A 15,659-nucleotide genomic window follows, 5' to 3' on the forward strand; every position below is an offset into this window, starting at 1 on the left:
TCTTGGAGTGGCTGTAGGAGATGAGATCAAGGTCACAGAGAGAGGAATTAGGCTTAGGTAGGCTAACCTTTTGAGATAAAAGGAAAGGTAATGAATGTTACTCCTACATTTTGACCAGAAAAAGGCAGTTGAAGGACCTTCCATTGTATGGCCTCTATTTTAGTGAAGTTGGAGACAGTTTATCTGCATTAAATATGGTTGGAGGCTTAAGAAAAGGTGTGCAAGTCATTGTGGGGAATGAGATAAGGGAATCAGTAAAATGTAGAATAGTATTGCCTAACAGCAGTGAAGGCCCATTATAACCTTATAGTGGGTGAGCCTTAATTTTTGTGACTTTCTGTACTAGGGTTGAGTAGTAGTTGATCAGGAACTATGGAAGGTGGCAGATGGGGTGAGAAGCCAATGCAAGTCAAGACTGGGCATGGAGGCAAGTGAAGCTGGGGTTGGGGAGATAGACTAGGGGAATTAGCAGGGATAAAAGGATGGGGAAGCCATGAAGAAGGTGAAAAACACTGAGGGAGAGCTATGAGGATAGAAAGTTACAGTTAGAGACTGGGACTTAAAGTTCAGTTCTATAAGATAGCGAGGCCTGAGAGTGTGATCATCTTGGGGGAGGAGCAGCCATGGTGTAGTGGAAGAGGTTTCATTTAGAGTCAGAAGACCTGAGTCAAATCCTGTTTTTTACGCTTACTAGCTGTGTAACAATAGGCTAGCTATTACTTGATGCTTATGTAATCTGCTTCCTCATCTGCATCCTCACAAGCTATAGTTCTTTATCTCTCTTTCCTTTTTTGGCTAAACTCCCTGAGAAGGCCATCTACACCAAGTGCCCCTGCTCCCTTTCTTCTCACTCTTTGCAGTCTGTCTTCTGAGCTCATTATTCAACCCAAACTGGTCTCTCCAAAGTTACCAATGATCTCTTAATTGAAAAATCTAATGACCTTTATTCAATCCGTATCCTTGAACTCTTTGCAGCCTTTGACACTGTCGATCACCTTCTTCTCCTGACGCTCTCTTTTTGTGACATTGCCCTCCTGGTTCTCCTGTCTGGCTGCTCCTCTTCTGTCTCCTTTGCTGGTTTTTCATCCAAGTTGTGCCTGCTAACGTGGGTGTTCCTCAAGCCTCTGTCCTGGACCCTCTTCTCCCTTTGTACTACTCCCTCCATATTAATTCATTTCTCGTAGTTTTAATTATCATCTCTATGCAAATGGACCTTGGATCTGTTTGTTCAGCTCTGACCTCCGTCTTGACCTCCAGTCTCACATCTCCAACTGTATATTAGACATCTTGAACTGGGTGTTTTGTAGACATCATAAACTCAGCATGTCCAAAACTGAACTCATTATCTTTCCTTCTAAACCCTTCTGTCTGCTTAACTTCTCTTTTATTGTGGAGGGGACTTCATCCTTCCAGTCATCTAGGCTTGTAGCCTTACCGTCATCCTTAATTCCTCACTCTCACCCCCTCCCCAAACCAATCAGTTGTTGAGTCCTGTTGTTTCTGCCTTTCTAAGATCTCTTTTATACTACTCCTTCTCTTCTCCAATACTGCAACCACCTTGGTGTAGGCTCTTGTTACTTCATGCCTGGACTATTGCAGTAGTAATGGGATGGTCTTCCTGCTTCCAGGCTCTTCCCACTCCAGTTCATCCTCCATTCAGCTATCACAATGATCTTCCTAAAATGAAGGTCTGACCATATCATTTCCCTATTCAGTTAATTCTAGTGGCTCCCTATTACCTCCAGGTTCCATTGTAAAGTCCTTTGTTTGGCTTTTAAAGTCCTTCATAACTTGACCCATTCCTGTTTTTCCAGTCTTTTTACAACTTCCTATCTTCCACCTTCTCATTGATCTAGTGACGCTGGCCTTCTTGCTATTCCTTTGGTAGGACACTCCATATCTCGACTTCATGCATTATCACAGGCCGTCTCTAATGTCTCTAGAACTTTCTCCTTCCTCATTTCCACTTCCTAGCACCCAACGGTCTTCCTTCAAGTCTTAGCTAACATTTCTTCTTCTGCAGGAAGCCTTTCCCAGTTCCTCCGTAATCTTAATGCCTTCCCTCCGAGACTACTCCTAATTTATCCTGTCTGTTATCTTGTTTGTTCAGAGCTGTTTGTGTGTTGTTTCACCCATTTCACAAATTTGCACATATATTCACCCATTAGACTATGAACTCCTTGAGAGCAGGGACTGCTTTTTGACCTTCTTTGTATCCCCAAAGCTAAGCAAAGTGCCTGACACATAGTAGATGCTTAATAAATGCTAATTGACTGACTGACGAATGGGGTTAGTAATATTTGTATTGCCTACTACATAGGATTATGGTTATGAGAAGAAAGTTCTTTGATTTGAAGTGGAAGACTTCTATATGGAGAGCCTTGGGGGGTTATTGATGGGGGGTGAAATGGGTGATGATGGTAGCAGAGGATTGGGTGGAAAGGGAGAATGAACCATTTCAGTGATGTCACTGGGGAGTGAGATAATCACAGAGGGATGGAGGCTGATCACCTGGGAGGAAAGGGAACGAGGTAATGTGAGAGGGCTTGGCAAGGAGGTTGAAGCCTTGGAACTGCCCCAAATTATACCTGCATTCACTTAAGTCAGTCCCTTAATGTTGAGGAAGTATAATTCAGTTGCCTCCTGGAGTAGGGATTCTTAAGCTGGGGTTAAGATTACAGGAAGTCTTTGAATTGGAATTGGAAAAAAATAATTACATGGTTGTTTTTGCTAACTGTAATTTAGCATTACCTTCAATTGCGCATTTTAAAAGATCCTTATTCTGAGAAGGGGATCCTAAAGCTTCACCAGACTGCTGGGATGGGCAGAAGGGAGTAGTCCTTGGCACGAAAAAGAAGTTAAGCACTCCTGCTCTAGGGGTTTAGCTGTTTCATATTTTCCCTTTATTTTTCTTTTTATACATTTAATAAAAAGAAAATGGATTATGATATGGAGCTGTTTCACATCGAAATATAATTCTTATTTTATGGTCCTACTTGTGTTGATCCTTCGTTCTAGCGGCAAGATGGTAATAAAAGATTTATGGTTAAGTGTTAGCTCAGAATTGCAGGCTTCCCCCCCCCCCCCTTTCAAATAAGCAGAAACTACCAAGAATAGAATATTACCAAGCTGACTTTTATCTCAGAGGGAAAAAATAGGCCACTTTTAATCTTCATTTTGGCATTACATAAACATCTAAAAATGTATTCAATTTATATCTTGCGTTTAATATTTGTGCAGAGCTATTCTTTTTAGGAGAATGTATGTCTAGCGACTCTATTATGGTCCCTTTAAGATTGAGAAAGCTTGAAGTTCTCTCCTGAGAATGGCCTTAAAACTATCGCATTCTGTAGATGTTTCCCCTGTCTCCATCATTTGTTCTTTCTATATTCTTTGCCAAGAGAGGAGAATGTATGTATTTTATAATGAGTCAGTTATATTTTGGCTTCTTTTCTTCTGAGTAGATCAGTGGAGATGAACTAAAGGTCTTTATGGTACCCAAGCTGTTTCTCTTCCTCACACTTGGTGGTATCTTTCTGTGGCCCCCAACCTACCTTTCTAACTTCAACTCACACTTTTCCCTTTTTCATATAAGATATGCTTAATCCAAGCTGAACTTCTTACTGTTTTATAAATGTGTCTTTCATTTTCCCCATCCTCTTTGTCCTCAAATACATTTCTTCCTGACACCCACCTAATTTTTCAAATCCTAAAACAATATCAAAAAAGCCACCTACTGTGGGAAGATTCTTGTCCTAGGACTTGGGGAATGTATAAAGTTCAGATAAGACATGTACTTTGCCTCCATGGAGTTTGTAATTTAGTCAGGGGGTGAGATATAGACACAGATTTAATAGAATATACGTGATATATACATTAGTATTGTATTTTGGAGTAATGTGTGTCACAGGAAATAGGCCTAAGCTCGGTTAACGTCTATAGATAGAAATGACTTCTTTCTGTGGTGGTAACTCAAAGCATTAAAAAAAACTGATCAGACATTGCTCACGTTTTAATTTGTGTCATTTATTAGACAGGTCGTAATGCTACTAGTAAAAGGGTAGAGATGGATGTACAGTAGCATGGGGTGGAGAAAGAAGATTGGAGAGGGAGTCAAGAGACAAGGGTTCGAATCTTGGTTCTGATCATTATTAGCTATATAGTGATGGGTAAATAATTTAACATCTCTGAACCTTAGTCTTCGTATCAGCAAAATGAGGATAATTAATTATTTTGATATCTTTTTTTAATCACTTTTATTTCCAAATATATATCATCCCTCAATCCCCCAATAAGCCATCCCTTGTAACAGTAAAAAAAAGAGGAAAAAAACCAGTTCTTCAAAACTAAGCAACGCATCAACTGAGTTTGACAGTATATGTAGTGTACTGCTCACCCTAGCAATCTGCCTCCGCTACTAGGGGAGAGAAGTACATTTTTTTTGACTCTTCTGGGTACAGCTTGGTTATAATTGTACAGCATTCATTTTCTTCTTTTTAAAATATTTACGTTTTTGTAGTTGTATATATTGTTTTCTGGTTCTGCTTACTTTCACTCTGCATCCTTTCATACATTTTCCCATGCTTCTCTAAATTCTTCATGTTCATACTATGGCACAGGAATATTCTATCATATTCTACTTTGTTTTGAATTCTTTGCTACCGCGGAAATGCTGCTATGAATATTTTGGCGTATATGGGTTCTTTCTGTCTTTGACCTCCTTGAGTCATATGCCTAGCAGTAGGACCAGGAATAAGACTTTAACTTTATTGTTGCAAGGAAAACGTTTTGTTAGCTATGAAATACTATACAAATATGAATTGTTGTCACAATTATCCACCTTTGTATCCTAAGGACATAGAACCTTGTACATAGGTGTGTAGTAATCCGGGAGACCTCATTAGCACAGACCATGGAGGTTTGGGTGAACCAGGCCAACAGATTGCTTCTGTTTTGAAGCTTTGTGAACCTTGTAGCCTTTGTATTTTGCCATGATTAAAGAGATCTCAACAAAGTACTTTTAGCAAATATGAGTAGGAGAACATCACTTTCAAACGGGGGGTGGGAAATCAGAAAAATTTTCCTGGAAGAAGTAGGCCTTAGAGGAAGAGAACAATTTTAACAAATGAAGTTAATGAACAAATGAAGGTAATAAGTTTCAGGGTTAGAGGATGGCCTATGTGAATGCATGGAGGAAAAAGAGGGAAGAATTAGATTAGGAAATGGTTATAGTTCAGTTTATCTAGAGTATAGAATGTGTAATCAATCAATCAATGAATAAACTGGTTTTTTAGGCACTTATTTGCTAGGCATATAGACATAAAAGCAAAAAAATCAAATAATACCTGGTTGCAAAGAATTTACGTCCTAATGGGAGAGATAATAAGTACATCTAAAAATATATGAGGTCTAAATATGGAACTAATAAATATATGTCAAGAAAAATGATATGAAACATGATCCAAAAAGTAGACTGGAACTAAATTGTGGAGAGCCTCGAACCCATATGCATGTTCTAGAGAAACAGAGACAGTTTAAGAGGGGAAAAAACAAGAAAATGAGATTTTTCTGGGACTGGCTAATAAAGGACTTAGAAGCAGAAATTGGAAATCTGGGTCTTGACCCAGGGTGTGATAAAAATTAGAAACTTAACAAGCATCTATTGGATACTTTATAGTAGTCTAACAACCATGGCCACTGACTGATAAGAAAAAAATTGTTGTTCAGTCATTTCAGTCGTGTGTGATTTTTCATAATCCCATTTGAGGTTTTCTTGGCAGATACTGGAGTGCTTTACCATTTCCTTCTCCAGTTCACTTGACAGATGAGTAAACTGAGGCAAACAAGGTTAAGTTGCCCAGGGTCACACAGTAAGTGTTTGAGTCCAGATTTAAACTCAGGAAGGTAAATCTTCTTGACTTCAGTCCTGGCAATCCACTATACTACCTTGCTGCCCAAAATACCAATAATAATATACTAATAATTATAATAATATGCTAATAATTATATAATGATGATAATTATTATAATAGTAGCAGCTGGCATTTATATAGCACTTTGTGGTTTGCAGAGCACTTTACAAATATTAAATCATTTGATCCTCACAGCAACACTGTGAGATAGATGCTATTCTGATCCTCATTTTATAGGTAAGGAAATTGACCCAACTAGAAAGTTCTGCATAGGATTTGACTCCAGGTCCAACTCTCGGTCCATTGCACCATCTAGTGGCCAATTCTAATGCATTTTCTTGTACATTTTGTCTATCTCCTATCAGGTTCAAAAGAAGGATCTTTGTTCTTTCGCCTTACTTTTTTAAGTTGAAGAGAGGCATGCATCATTGCTTAGCTCCACCTGGTGCAGGCCGCTGTGGAGATCAACTCAAAAGGGTTCCTTAGTCTTCTCAGATAATACTGCACCTACTTCAGTGTAGGCTTAAGAGAGAAAGACATAGTATGACAGGGGAAGGGACTGAAGCCCATTAAGTACTCTTTTCTAGGGTCAAACACTTTGTAACCCTAATTTGGGTTTCAACCTAAAATTAGGTACTAATGATTTAGAAAAAACATGCTGCCTTGTAGTTCTTAAGGCCTTTTTAAACGCTGAAAAAATTAGTCTAGATCTTAAAATAGGGGGTTGTCACAGATATGTTAAAACCTCTCAGTTAAATAATTTATTCTATCACCTGGTATAATAGGTGTTGTATGTGTGATCAGTTTTATTGTATACACCATTTCTTTCAATAACTTTATTCAGATTAACTGTCATCAATAACTCCATTGACATTTTCCCCCCACTTTTATGGTATGTCTGTGTTTTCAGACTGTTATTACGCAATACTCTATTAGGGGATCACCATGGAGGAAGGAAACTCTGAAGATGACAGGGAACAGGTTATATGCCTTTTTCTTCTAAGTCTGAGTTGAAGTAGGTACAATAATATCTGAGAAGCCTAAGGAACTCTTTTGGGTAGATCTCTGTAGCCACCTGAATCAGGTGGAGCTGAGAAGTGACGAATGCCTCTCTTTTTATTATCATAGTAAAGTGGAAACTGTCATGAGTGGAAAGAACAAAGATTACTTCTTTTGAACTCTGGCAGAAGAGAGACAAGATGTTCAAGAAAATGCACTACAATTGACCACTAGAAGGCGCAGCGGACTGAATTCAGGATCTGGAGTCAAGTCCTATTTCAGATACTTTTTTTTTTTTAAAATTTATTCAACTAACGTTTATTGAATGCCTACTATGTGCAAAGCTCTATCCCTGGAGCTAAGGGAGGGAATGAATTTAAATGAGACAGGGTCCCTGTCTTCTGTGATTTTTTTCTTTAATAAGTAGATTTGATACACAGTAACTTAATCATTCCATATGTCTGCACAGACAGACACACACACATAATACGTAAGCAAATTTTTTTAGAGGATCATTTAATTCATTAGGGCAAGCATTTCGGGTCCACCTCTAACAGAAACAGAAATTCTCACCTGAACTCATATTATAACCAGCAAGCTTTTTATTCATTTCTTATGGTCCTGATGATGGTTACTTCAAACGTTTTTTCCTCAGATTTCTGATTCACCCCTTTCTCTTCTCTCAGCAGATGACTTCACCCTCTATTTTACCAAGAAAATCGAGGCTATCCAGTGTAGACCCCTCAACTCTCTTTTTCCACTTGTCTTAACTTCTTAAGAGTCCTCTCCCAGAAACTCCCAGGACAAGGTGCCCTCAACTTTCTTGCCATCAATGCTGTTGATTCCATTCCCTCCTAAATCTTCTATGTCCTTACTGTATCAGTCATCTCTTCCCTCCCATTCATCTCTTTCTACTGACTCCTTCTCCTTAACCTACAAGTGTGCAGGTGACCTCTATTCTTAAAAATAAAAGAAAGGGACCAAAAAAATCATCCTTACCATTCCTTTGAAATGTCCTCCAATTTCTCTTCTCTCCCTTACTGTCAACATTTGATACGTCCCCTTCTTCACTACCCACTCACACTTTCTTTACCTCCCTCCCCCATTACAAACATACATAGTCAAGCAAAATAAATTGTTGAATTGGCCAGATTCAAAACCACCACCAGCACCACCATGAAGTTTCAATCTAAACTCCAAGTGTGTGAGTCCACTCTTCTCTTCTAGGATACAGGCAGCACGTTTCATGAAGAGTCCTCTGAGATTGTGATGGTTCTATTGTGTTGATCAGTGTTACTAAGTCTTTCAGAATTGTCTTTACAATATTGTTGTTACTGTAGGTTTTGTTCTCCTGGTTTTGCTCACTTCACTTTGCATCAGTTCATACAAGTCTTTCCAGTATTTTTTTTTTGCAAATTCTCCTCATTTTTTTTGAGCTTTTTAATTTTTGGTTTACAACACTCAGTTCTACGTAATTTTGAGTTCCAGGTTTTCATCCCACCCCCCTCCCCAAGACGGTATGGAATTTGATATATCTTCTACATATAACACACTAGTCAAGTTGTGAAGAAGAATTATGACCAATGGAATGAATCATGAGAAGGAGGAAACAGAACCAAAAAAAAATCCAAAAACAAAAACAAACAAGAGAAAAAAAAAAGGGAAAAAAAAGGCAAGCATAGAGCGTACCTCAATCTGCATTCGGACTCCATAGTTCTTTCTCTGAATGTAGATAGCATTCTCCATCGTGAGTCCTTCGGAGTTGTCTTTGCACCTTGTGTTGCTGAGAAGAGCAAAGTCTATCAGGGTTAGTCGTCACAGAATCCATATATCTGTGGAGTGTATAATGTTCTCCTGGCTCTGCTCTGCTCACTCCGAATTGTATCCTGTAGGTTTTTCCAGGTTGTTATGACCCCATTTCTTATAGCACAATAGTATCTCAGACACTTTCTAGCTGTATAGCCCTGGGAAAGTCAGTTTCTTTATCTATGAAATGGGAATGATAACAGCACACACGGGGTTATTGTGAGGATCAAATGACTTCACATTTGTAAGGTGTTTTGCAAACCTTAAGGTGGCATAGAAATGCTCACTGCTGCAGCATTTGGCCACCACAGTGGTTAGGCTACTACAAGTGCCTAATAGATGTTTGCCGAGTTTTTAATGATCATACTCTGGGGCAAGACCCAGATGTTCAATTTCTCCTTCAAAGTCTTTTATTACCCAGTCCTAGACAATCTCATTTTCTTGTTCTGCCCCACCCCCCGAACTGTCTCTTCTTCTCCAAAACAAATGTATGAGTTCAAAGTTCTCCACGATCTAGTTCTAGCCTACTTTTTTGTGTTATATTTCATGACCCTAAAATGACTATTTTACTTGATATGTATTTATTAATTTTATATTTAGACTGCATATATTTTTATATGTACTTGTTATTTCTCCCATTAGGATACAAGCTCCTTACCTTTCACCTGAACTATTGAAATAGCTTTATAATTAGTGGCGATGCCATGTGTCTCTCCCTACATCTACCACTGTACTTTTCCTAAAACACCTATTTGACCATGTGCGCTTCCACTCAATGAATTCCAGGTACTCCCTATGACCTCTAGGAGCAAGTATTAACTCCCCTGTTTAGCATTTATGTCTCTTTACAATCTGGTTCCAACCTGCCTTTCCGGCCTTATTGTACATACTCCCCTTCCTACTACAATCCAGCTAAAACGCTAGTCAAAACAATGCATTGCATCCCTCATCCTATTGTCTTTACACAGGCTGTCTCAAGTGCCTAGAATGCCCTTCTTCCTCCACTCTGCCTCTTAGAATCTCTGGTTTCCTTCAAGGTTAGGCTTAAGCACACTTTCTACAGGAAACCTTTCTTGTTCCACCCCGTTACCCCAATGTGTTGTACTCCAAATTATCATGAACCTCTTTTGCATATCTGTCTATTCATCTTGTCTTCCAGAGTGGATGATAAACTTCTTGAGGGCAGAGACTCTTTCACTTTTGTCTTTGCATTTCCAGGATTCAGTATAGTGCACAGTAAGGTGCTTGTTGATTGATTACTCAATCAGTGGGGTAGGAAGGCAGCAGCTATTTCCAGAAGCCTAGTATAGGCAGAATATAAACCTAGGAAATCCCAGGCCTTTGGGATGATAATAGATTGGCCCATTATACTGCGGTGGATGAGGTGGTTTCCAAGTAAAGAAGATGAGAGGGTGAGAGAGTTGTCAAAGCAGGTTATCTCTAGGGGAGTCTGGATGGCTTTCTTTTGTGTTTTTTTTATTCACAGGGAAAATCTCATGCTTTGGGCTTTGCTGTAACCTGCTTGAGGTCTTAGTTGCCCATACACTTGAGGGATGAATAGAGAAAGCTCTGCTTTACAGGTCAGGAGTATCTAGAGCCTTGACACTTTCATTTGAATTCTTTCCTGTTATCTTTGATGGGCTTCTGCCACATGTTATGATACCCTAGAAACCAGTGTATATAGGTCTCTGACATTCTCCCTTACCCCTATCACATTCTACCTTGGATCTTACTTATTTTTATGTCTCTCCCTGCCTACGCCTCTACACAAGATTAGAAATTCCTTAAGGTCAAGGATATATGTTGCTTTTTCATTTTGAATCATCGGTGCCTTGCATGTAGTGGGTCCATACATTTTTATTTGAAAAGAATTGAGTTCAAGAGCAGTGAACAATTGAAAAATTATTGTCTTTCGCTTTTGGAATGTATTGCAAAGGTATTGGAATGTATTCAAAAGGCACATGGAAATTATGTATATTTGTTTATACTTGTCGTTATTATACAAAGATTAAGAAGGCATGGTCTTTTCCCTCAAGGAGGCTACAAGTAAGATGAGGCTTATGTATACAAACATAAAAACATTTTCATCAAATGCCTGCCTTTGTAATTGTTTTGTTTAGAATAGTATTAAAATAAGTTTGCATTTTCTCAGTACACGGCAACTGACTATTAAGGGAGGTGACCCAGAAACATTTTGGATTACAGGGGAGATGTTAGCCTTGAATTTCATGTGAGTTGTGAATATCAGTATTAATAAACATCTTACTGTGGAAAGACCATGCTGTATGATTATTGAGCATTCATTGAACAGGCATAGCTATTGCTCAGATAGCCTCTTTTACAGTATATTACGTGTTAAGTTTGTGGTCCTGTGAAATTTTTTCATTGCAGTATTTTCTGATAACTTTTTTTTTTTAAACAATTTTAGGTATTTTGTACTTCTAGGGAAGATTTCAAAAACTTTTTGGTTCTTCAATGACTTCCTTGGTAGCTTATGATGATTCTGACTCTGAGGCCGAGGCCGACAATTCTAACAGTTCTTGCCAAGAAAAAAGCATCAGAAACCTTGGTCAGCCTTTACCACCTGACATATTAGCTACAAAGTATGAAAAGAACTCACGACCTAGGGGAGACAACCTGAATACTGGTTTGGGGATTGTTGGGGAATATTCTAGGGTATGTGGTCTCCTAGAACCTCATGCAGAGAGAAACAGCTGGAAGTCTTGTCCAGGGCCTAGACGCCAGTGGCCTAACATGGAGCTCCAAGTCAAACCCTGTACATCCACACCTTCAGATTTCGCCGCATCTCCCAGCTCCACATCATCTGGCAATAGGGAGTTAGCTGGTGCATCTATTAGCAAAATGACGCCTTCATATGAAGCTTTCAGAGTCCCCAGCTCATCTTCCTGTGCTTTCATGTCTTTGGAAGCCACAAGTCAACATGGAAGCCTTTTGCAAAAGAGAAGACAGGAGAACATGGATTTTGTTGAAGGAAAAATTAAGCCTTACGTCCCCAAAAGACTGAGACAAACACAAACTTTGACTGCAGGAACTAATGAGAGAGGAGGATCTGAGCTACAAAGACAGAGAACAGATTGCCCATCCTCGTCAGAAGGATTCCCCATGAGAGGATTCACAGCCACAGCAGTTTCTGACTTTATTAAACCATATTTAGAAGGGAAATATAAATCAACAGAAATTCCAAAGAGGCTAATCTTTCAGATGTCTGAGCACACAGGACCAGTCAACAGAGTCCAGTGGTGTCCAGTTTTACAGCACAGTCACATGCTTCTCTCAGCATCTATGGATAAAACTTTTAAGGTAACATTCCCTAGTTGAAAAAAATTTCATCAGATATTCAGTCATTATTGATTAAGCCCTTCATGTGTTCAAGATACTGCATTTGGCCTTGTGGGAAATACAGAGAGGCAGTAGGATGGAGTAGAAAGAGCCTGGGACTTGGCATCAGAACCAGGTGCTAATCAGGGTTCTGCCATTTGTTAGCTGTGTGACTGTGGGCAAGTGATTTTACCAGGCTGAGCTTCAGTTCTTAATCTGTAAAATGGAGATGCTAATTTTAGTAATTCCTCTCTGGTAGGACTACTGTGAGGAAAACACTGTTCAAAGGTTAAAGCAGTGCATAAATATGAATAGTTGTTATTAGACAAAAATTAATAAGAGATGAGAGCTCCTCTCAAGGAACTTATAGTGTACTGGAGTGGGAGTTTGGAGGAGACTAGTACATAGATCTATAAAGTGTCAGAGTATATGAGGGAGATGTGGATAGTTATAGAGCTTTCAGAGTCCGTGAGAGAGGGATCTCTCCTGGCTAAGAGAGCTAGAGAGGACTGCACTTCGGGGGCACATGTTTTAGCTGGGTCTTAAAAAAGATTTGAGCCAAGATAAAATATTGAACAGAAGGCATGCCCTCTGGTAGAATTTGAGAAGGGTAAGTATGAAGCATGTTTGTCAAATAACAAGTAAATGATTGTGTGAAAGGGAGTTTCTTAGAAATGGTTAACAAGCATTTGCTAAGTGCTTACTATGTGACAGGCATTGAATTAAGCTGTGGGGATACAAAGAAAGTCAATCCCACCCCCTCCAAAAAAACACAACAAAACCCACAAAAGAACCAAAACCCCAAACTCCATCATCCTTGCCTTCAAGGATTTCACATTCTAATGGGGGAAGACAACATATGAATATCTAGGTAATACAAGTTATATAGAATATGTGAAGGTAATCTGAGAAGGGAGGGCATTAGTAGCTGGGGGGACCAAGAAAGGCGAGAATTGAGTTGGGTCCTGAAAGAAGCCAGGGAAGCTGAGAAGTAGAGGTCAGAGGGCAGAGCATTCCAGGCTTTGTGGCCAGCTAGTGTGGCAGTAAGATAGTTTATCACGTTGGAGGAACTGCAAGTAGGTTGTTGTTGCTAGATGATAGCTGTGGTGGAGAGTGGTAAGGGGTAGGAAGGCAAGTGTTGTGAGTGTAATTCAACAAAAGGAGACTGAAGCACATTTTCTCTGAGCAAGATGACAGGGGTGCTACCTGCCAATGAATGAGCCATTGGCTGCCTCAGTTTAGCCAAGGCCCCTAGCAGAAGAATAGCTCCCCTTTTATAGTTTTGGGGGAGCACAGAACAAAGAGCAGAACAGGGTAGGGAAGGAAAAATACAATTGGCCATAGGGTTGGAAACATCATGGGGTTGAGGGCAACACGAACGGTTGCATAGCTGAGATGTGGGGGACAATATGATTGGCTGGAAGTTGGGAATGAGGGGCTAACAGCAATCCTCTCCTTCCCTCCTGTAACTAAGAAAGGTTTATTGTTTGAGTCCATCTGCAGAGTTAGAGATAGTGGGCCAGACTTGCTTGGAGAGCAAACCAGACATCCGTGAAGGAAAGCTTGGTGGTATAAAGATACCACCAGCTATACCAGACTCCCTGATGTCCACCTGCATCCCCCAAGGACAGTGGATTTTATTGAGGCAAGAATAGAACAGAGAATAACAGGAGAACTGGATTTCTAAACTTAACCTGTTACAGGCCAGCTGAATTTCTGCACTAAGTTCAGAGACAAAGAACCATGACTTTGGCAGTTACAGAGCAAAATCAATTATCTCCAAAAATAGGATCAATAAAAAATAATACAGAATCAATTTAATCTTCCAGGAAAGCCAAGAAGGAGTTAGGTTATGAAGAACTTTTATGCCAAACAGGAGTTTATATTTGGTCTTGGAGATAATAAGGAACCTCTGGAGCACCTTGAGCAGGGATGACATGATCAGACCTAAGCTTTAGAAAAATCACCTTGGCTTCTGGAGGGTGAATTGGAGTGGGGAGAGATTTGGGAACGGAGACCAGGCAGAAGCAATAATCCAGGAAAGAGATGATGAGCGCGTGAACCACGGTTGTGACTCTTAGGTGTAGAGAAGAGGGGGCATGTTCTAGGGATGTTGTGAAGGAAGAAATGGCAGGGCTTTGCATCAGATTGGATATGTGGGGTGAATAAGAGGTTGGAGAAACAGTTGGTGATGTGTGACTAGCTCATCTGAGAGATTAGGTCTAGGAATCACCTGCATGGAGATGATCATTGAACCTAAGGGGAGCTGATGAGATCAGCAATGAGATAGTAGAGAAGGGAGCCCAGGACAGAGCCTTGGGTGTAACTGTGGTTAGAGGCCATGACATGGATGAAGAACCAGCAAAGGAGATTGAAAGAGAGCAGTTAGAAATGATAGGAGGAGAAGCAGGAGAGAGCAGTGTCATGAAAGTCTAGAGAGGAGACAATAGCCAGAAAGAGAAGGGGACTGACAGTGTTAAATGCTGCAGATGAAGGTGGATTAGGATTAAGAAAAGGCCTTACTTAGATCTGGCAACACTAGAATCACCAGGCATGTCAATTGACATGAGAATTTAAAAATTATTTTACTATAATTTCTCCTACATGCACACATACACCTTAAATACAAATAATTATGAGCAGAAATTATAATTTTATTTCGAAATGAAATTTTTCTTCCTATTATCTCTAAAATATACAAATAACATGAAATCTGATGTGAGGTATATGGCTGGGAGGATGGATACAGAAGGTATAGTGGGAACCTGGAGATATGAAAAGGATTAAAATATTTGCTGAATACTGAGACAGAAAATCAGTTGTGGGAAGAATAGAAGATTTGCCTTGCTGCAGTAAGGACCTGATTGGGATTATGTAATATGAATTTGTAGCATATCCAGCCAACTTGGTATTGTGATTTCCTTCAGCTCCATTTAGCAACATGTGAATAGGAGCAAAGGAGATAGATGGTGGGAGTAATCCAGGGTTGGGGCTTGGCAAGGAATGATGAGGATAGGACAGAGGAGCCAGGGATTTGAATGTAGAGAGGAATGTAGAATTGAATTGATTTCCCGAGAGATCAAAGGAGGGGGAGTGTAATTTGTGCAGGGGAGATAGCCTGGGAAAGAATTGAGAGGTGGAGAGAATGGAGACCACAATAAGGATGGAAAATAGTGGGGCAAGGCCCCACTTGAGAGCTAGTTGGGCAGTGATCGCCTCCCGCCTCCTGCCACTCGCTTACCCTCTCTCCCTTCATCCTCCCCCCTTATCGTGCAAGAGTAGGCTGGGTAAGCAAGCAGAGCCCCACAGATAGGACCCGGCCTTGGTGAGCGAGGGTCTTGAATGGCCCAGTGCTGGTGAAGTATATTTTAGTGCTTTGATGGATCGGTAACCGTGTCATTGTGATCGATTCTTTCAGATTGCAGACAGCACATATCTTCTCATTCTGGGCGATTCTTTTCATGTTCTGCCCTAAATCCTATATAGAGATTCCGTCTAACATGCTGGAGGCCTTTGTGTCATTTAACCGTTGGTGGGTACCAGAACCTTTTCCAGCGGAGCACTCAGATGGTGCATCCATCACCTGTCATTGTAGCTCTGTGA

The 15,659-nt window shown here is 40.1% G+C and overlaps 1 protein-coding gene across 2 annotated transcripts in view; it reads left to right on the top strand.

The window, feature by feature from the left end:
- Positions 1-15,659, top strand: part of WDR25 (WD repeat domain 25) — a 291,474-nt gene that overhangs the window by 7,461 nt on the left and 268,354 nt on the right. For both annotated transcript variants that reach the window (XM_036752218.1, XM_036752219.1), the window contains one exon: positions 11,146-12,038. In XM_036752218.1, coding sequence (XP_036608113.1) covers positions 11,193-12,038 — 846 coding nt within the window. In that variant the 5' untranslated portion in view covers positions 11,146-11,192. The remainder of the gene's footprint in view (positions 1-11,145; positions 12,039-15,659) is intronic.

Source organism: Trichosurus vulpecula, chromosome 3, assembly GCF_011100635.1.
Source record: "Trichosurus vulpecula isolate mTriVul1 chromosome 3, mTriVul1.pri, whole genome shotgun sequence".
Classification (NCBI taxonomy): Eukaryota; Metazoa; Chordata; class Mammalia; order Diprotodontia; family Phalangeridae; genus Trichosurus; species Trichosurus vulpecula.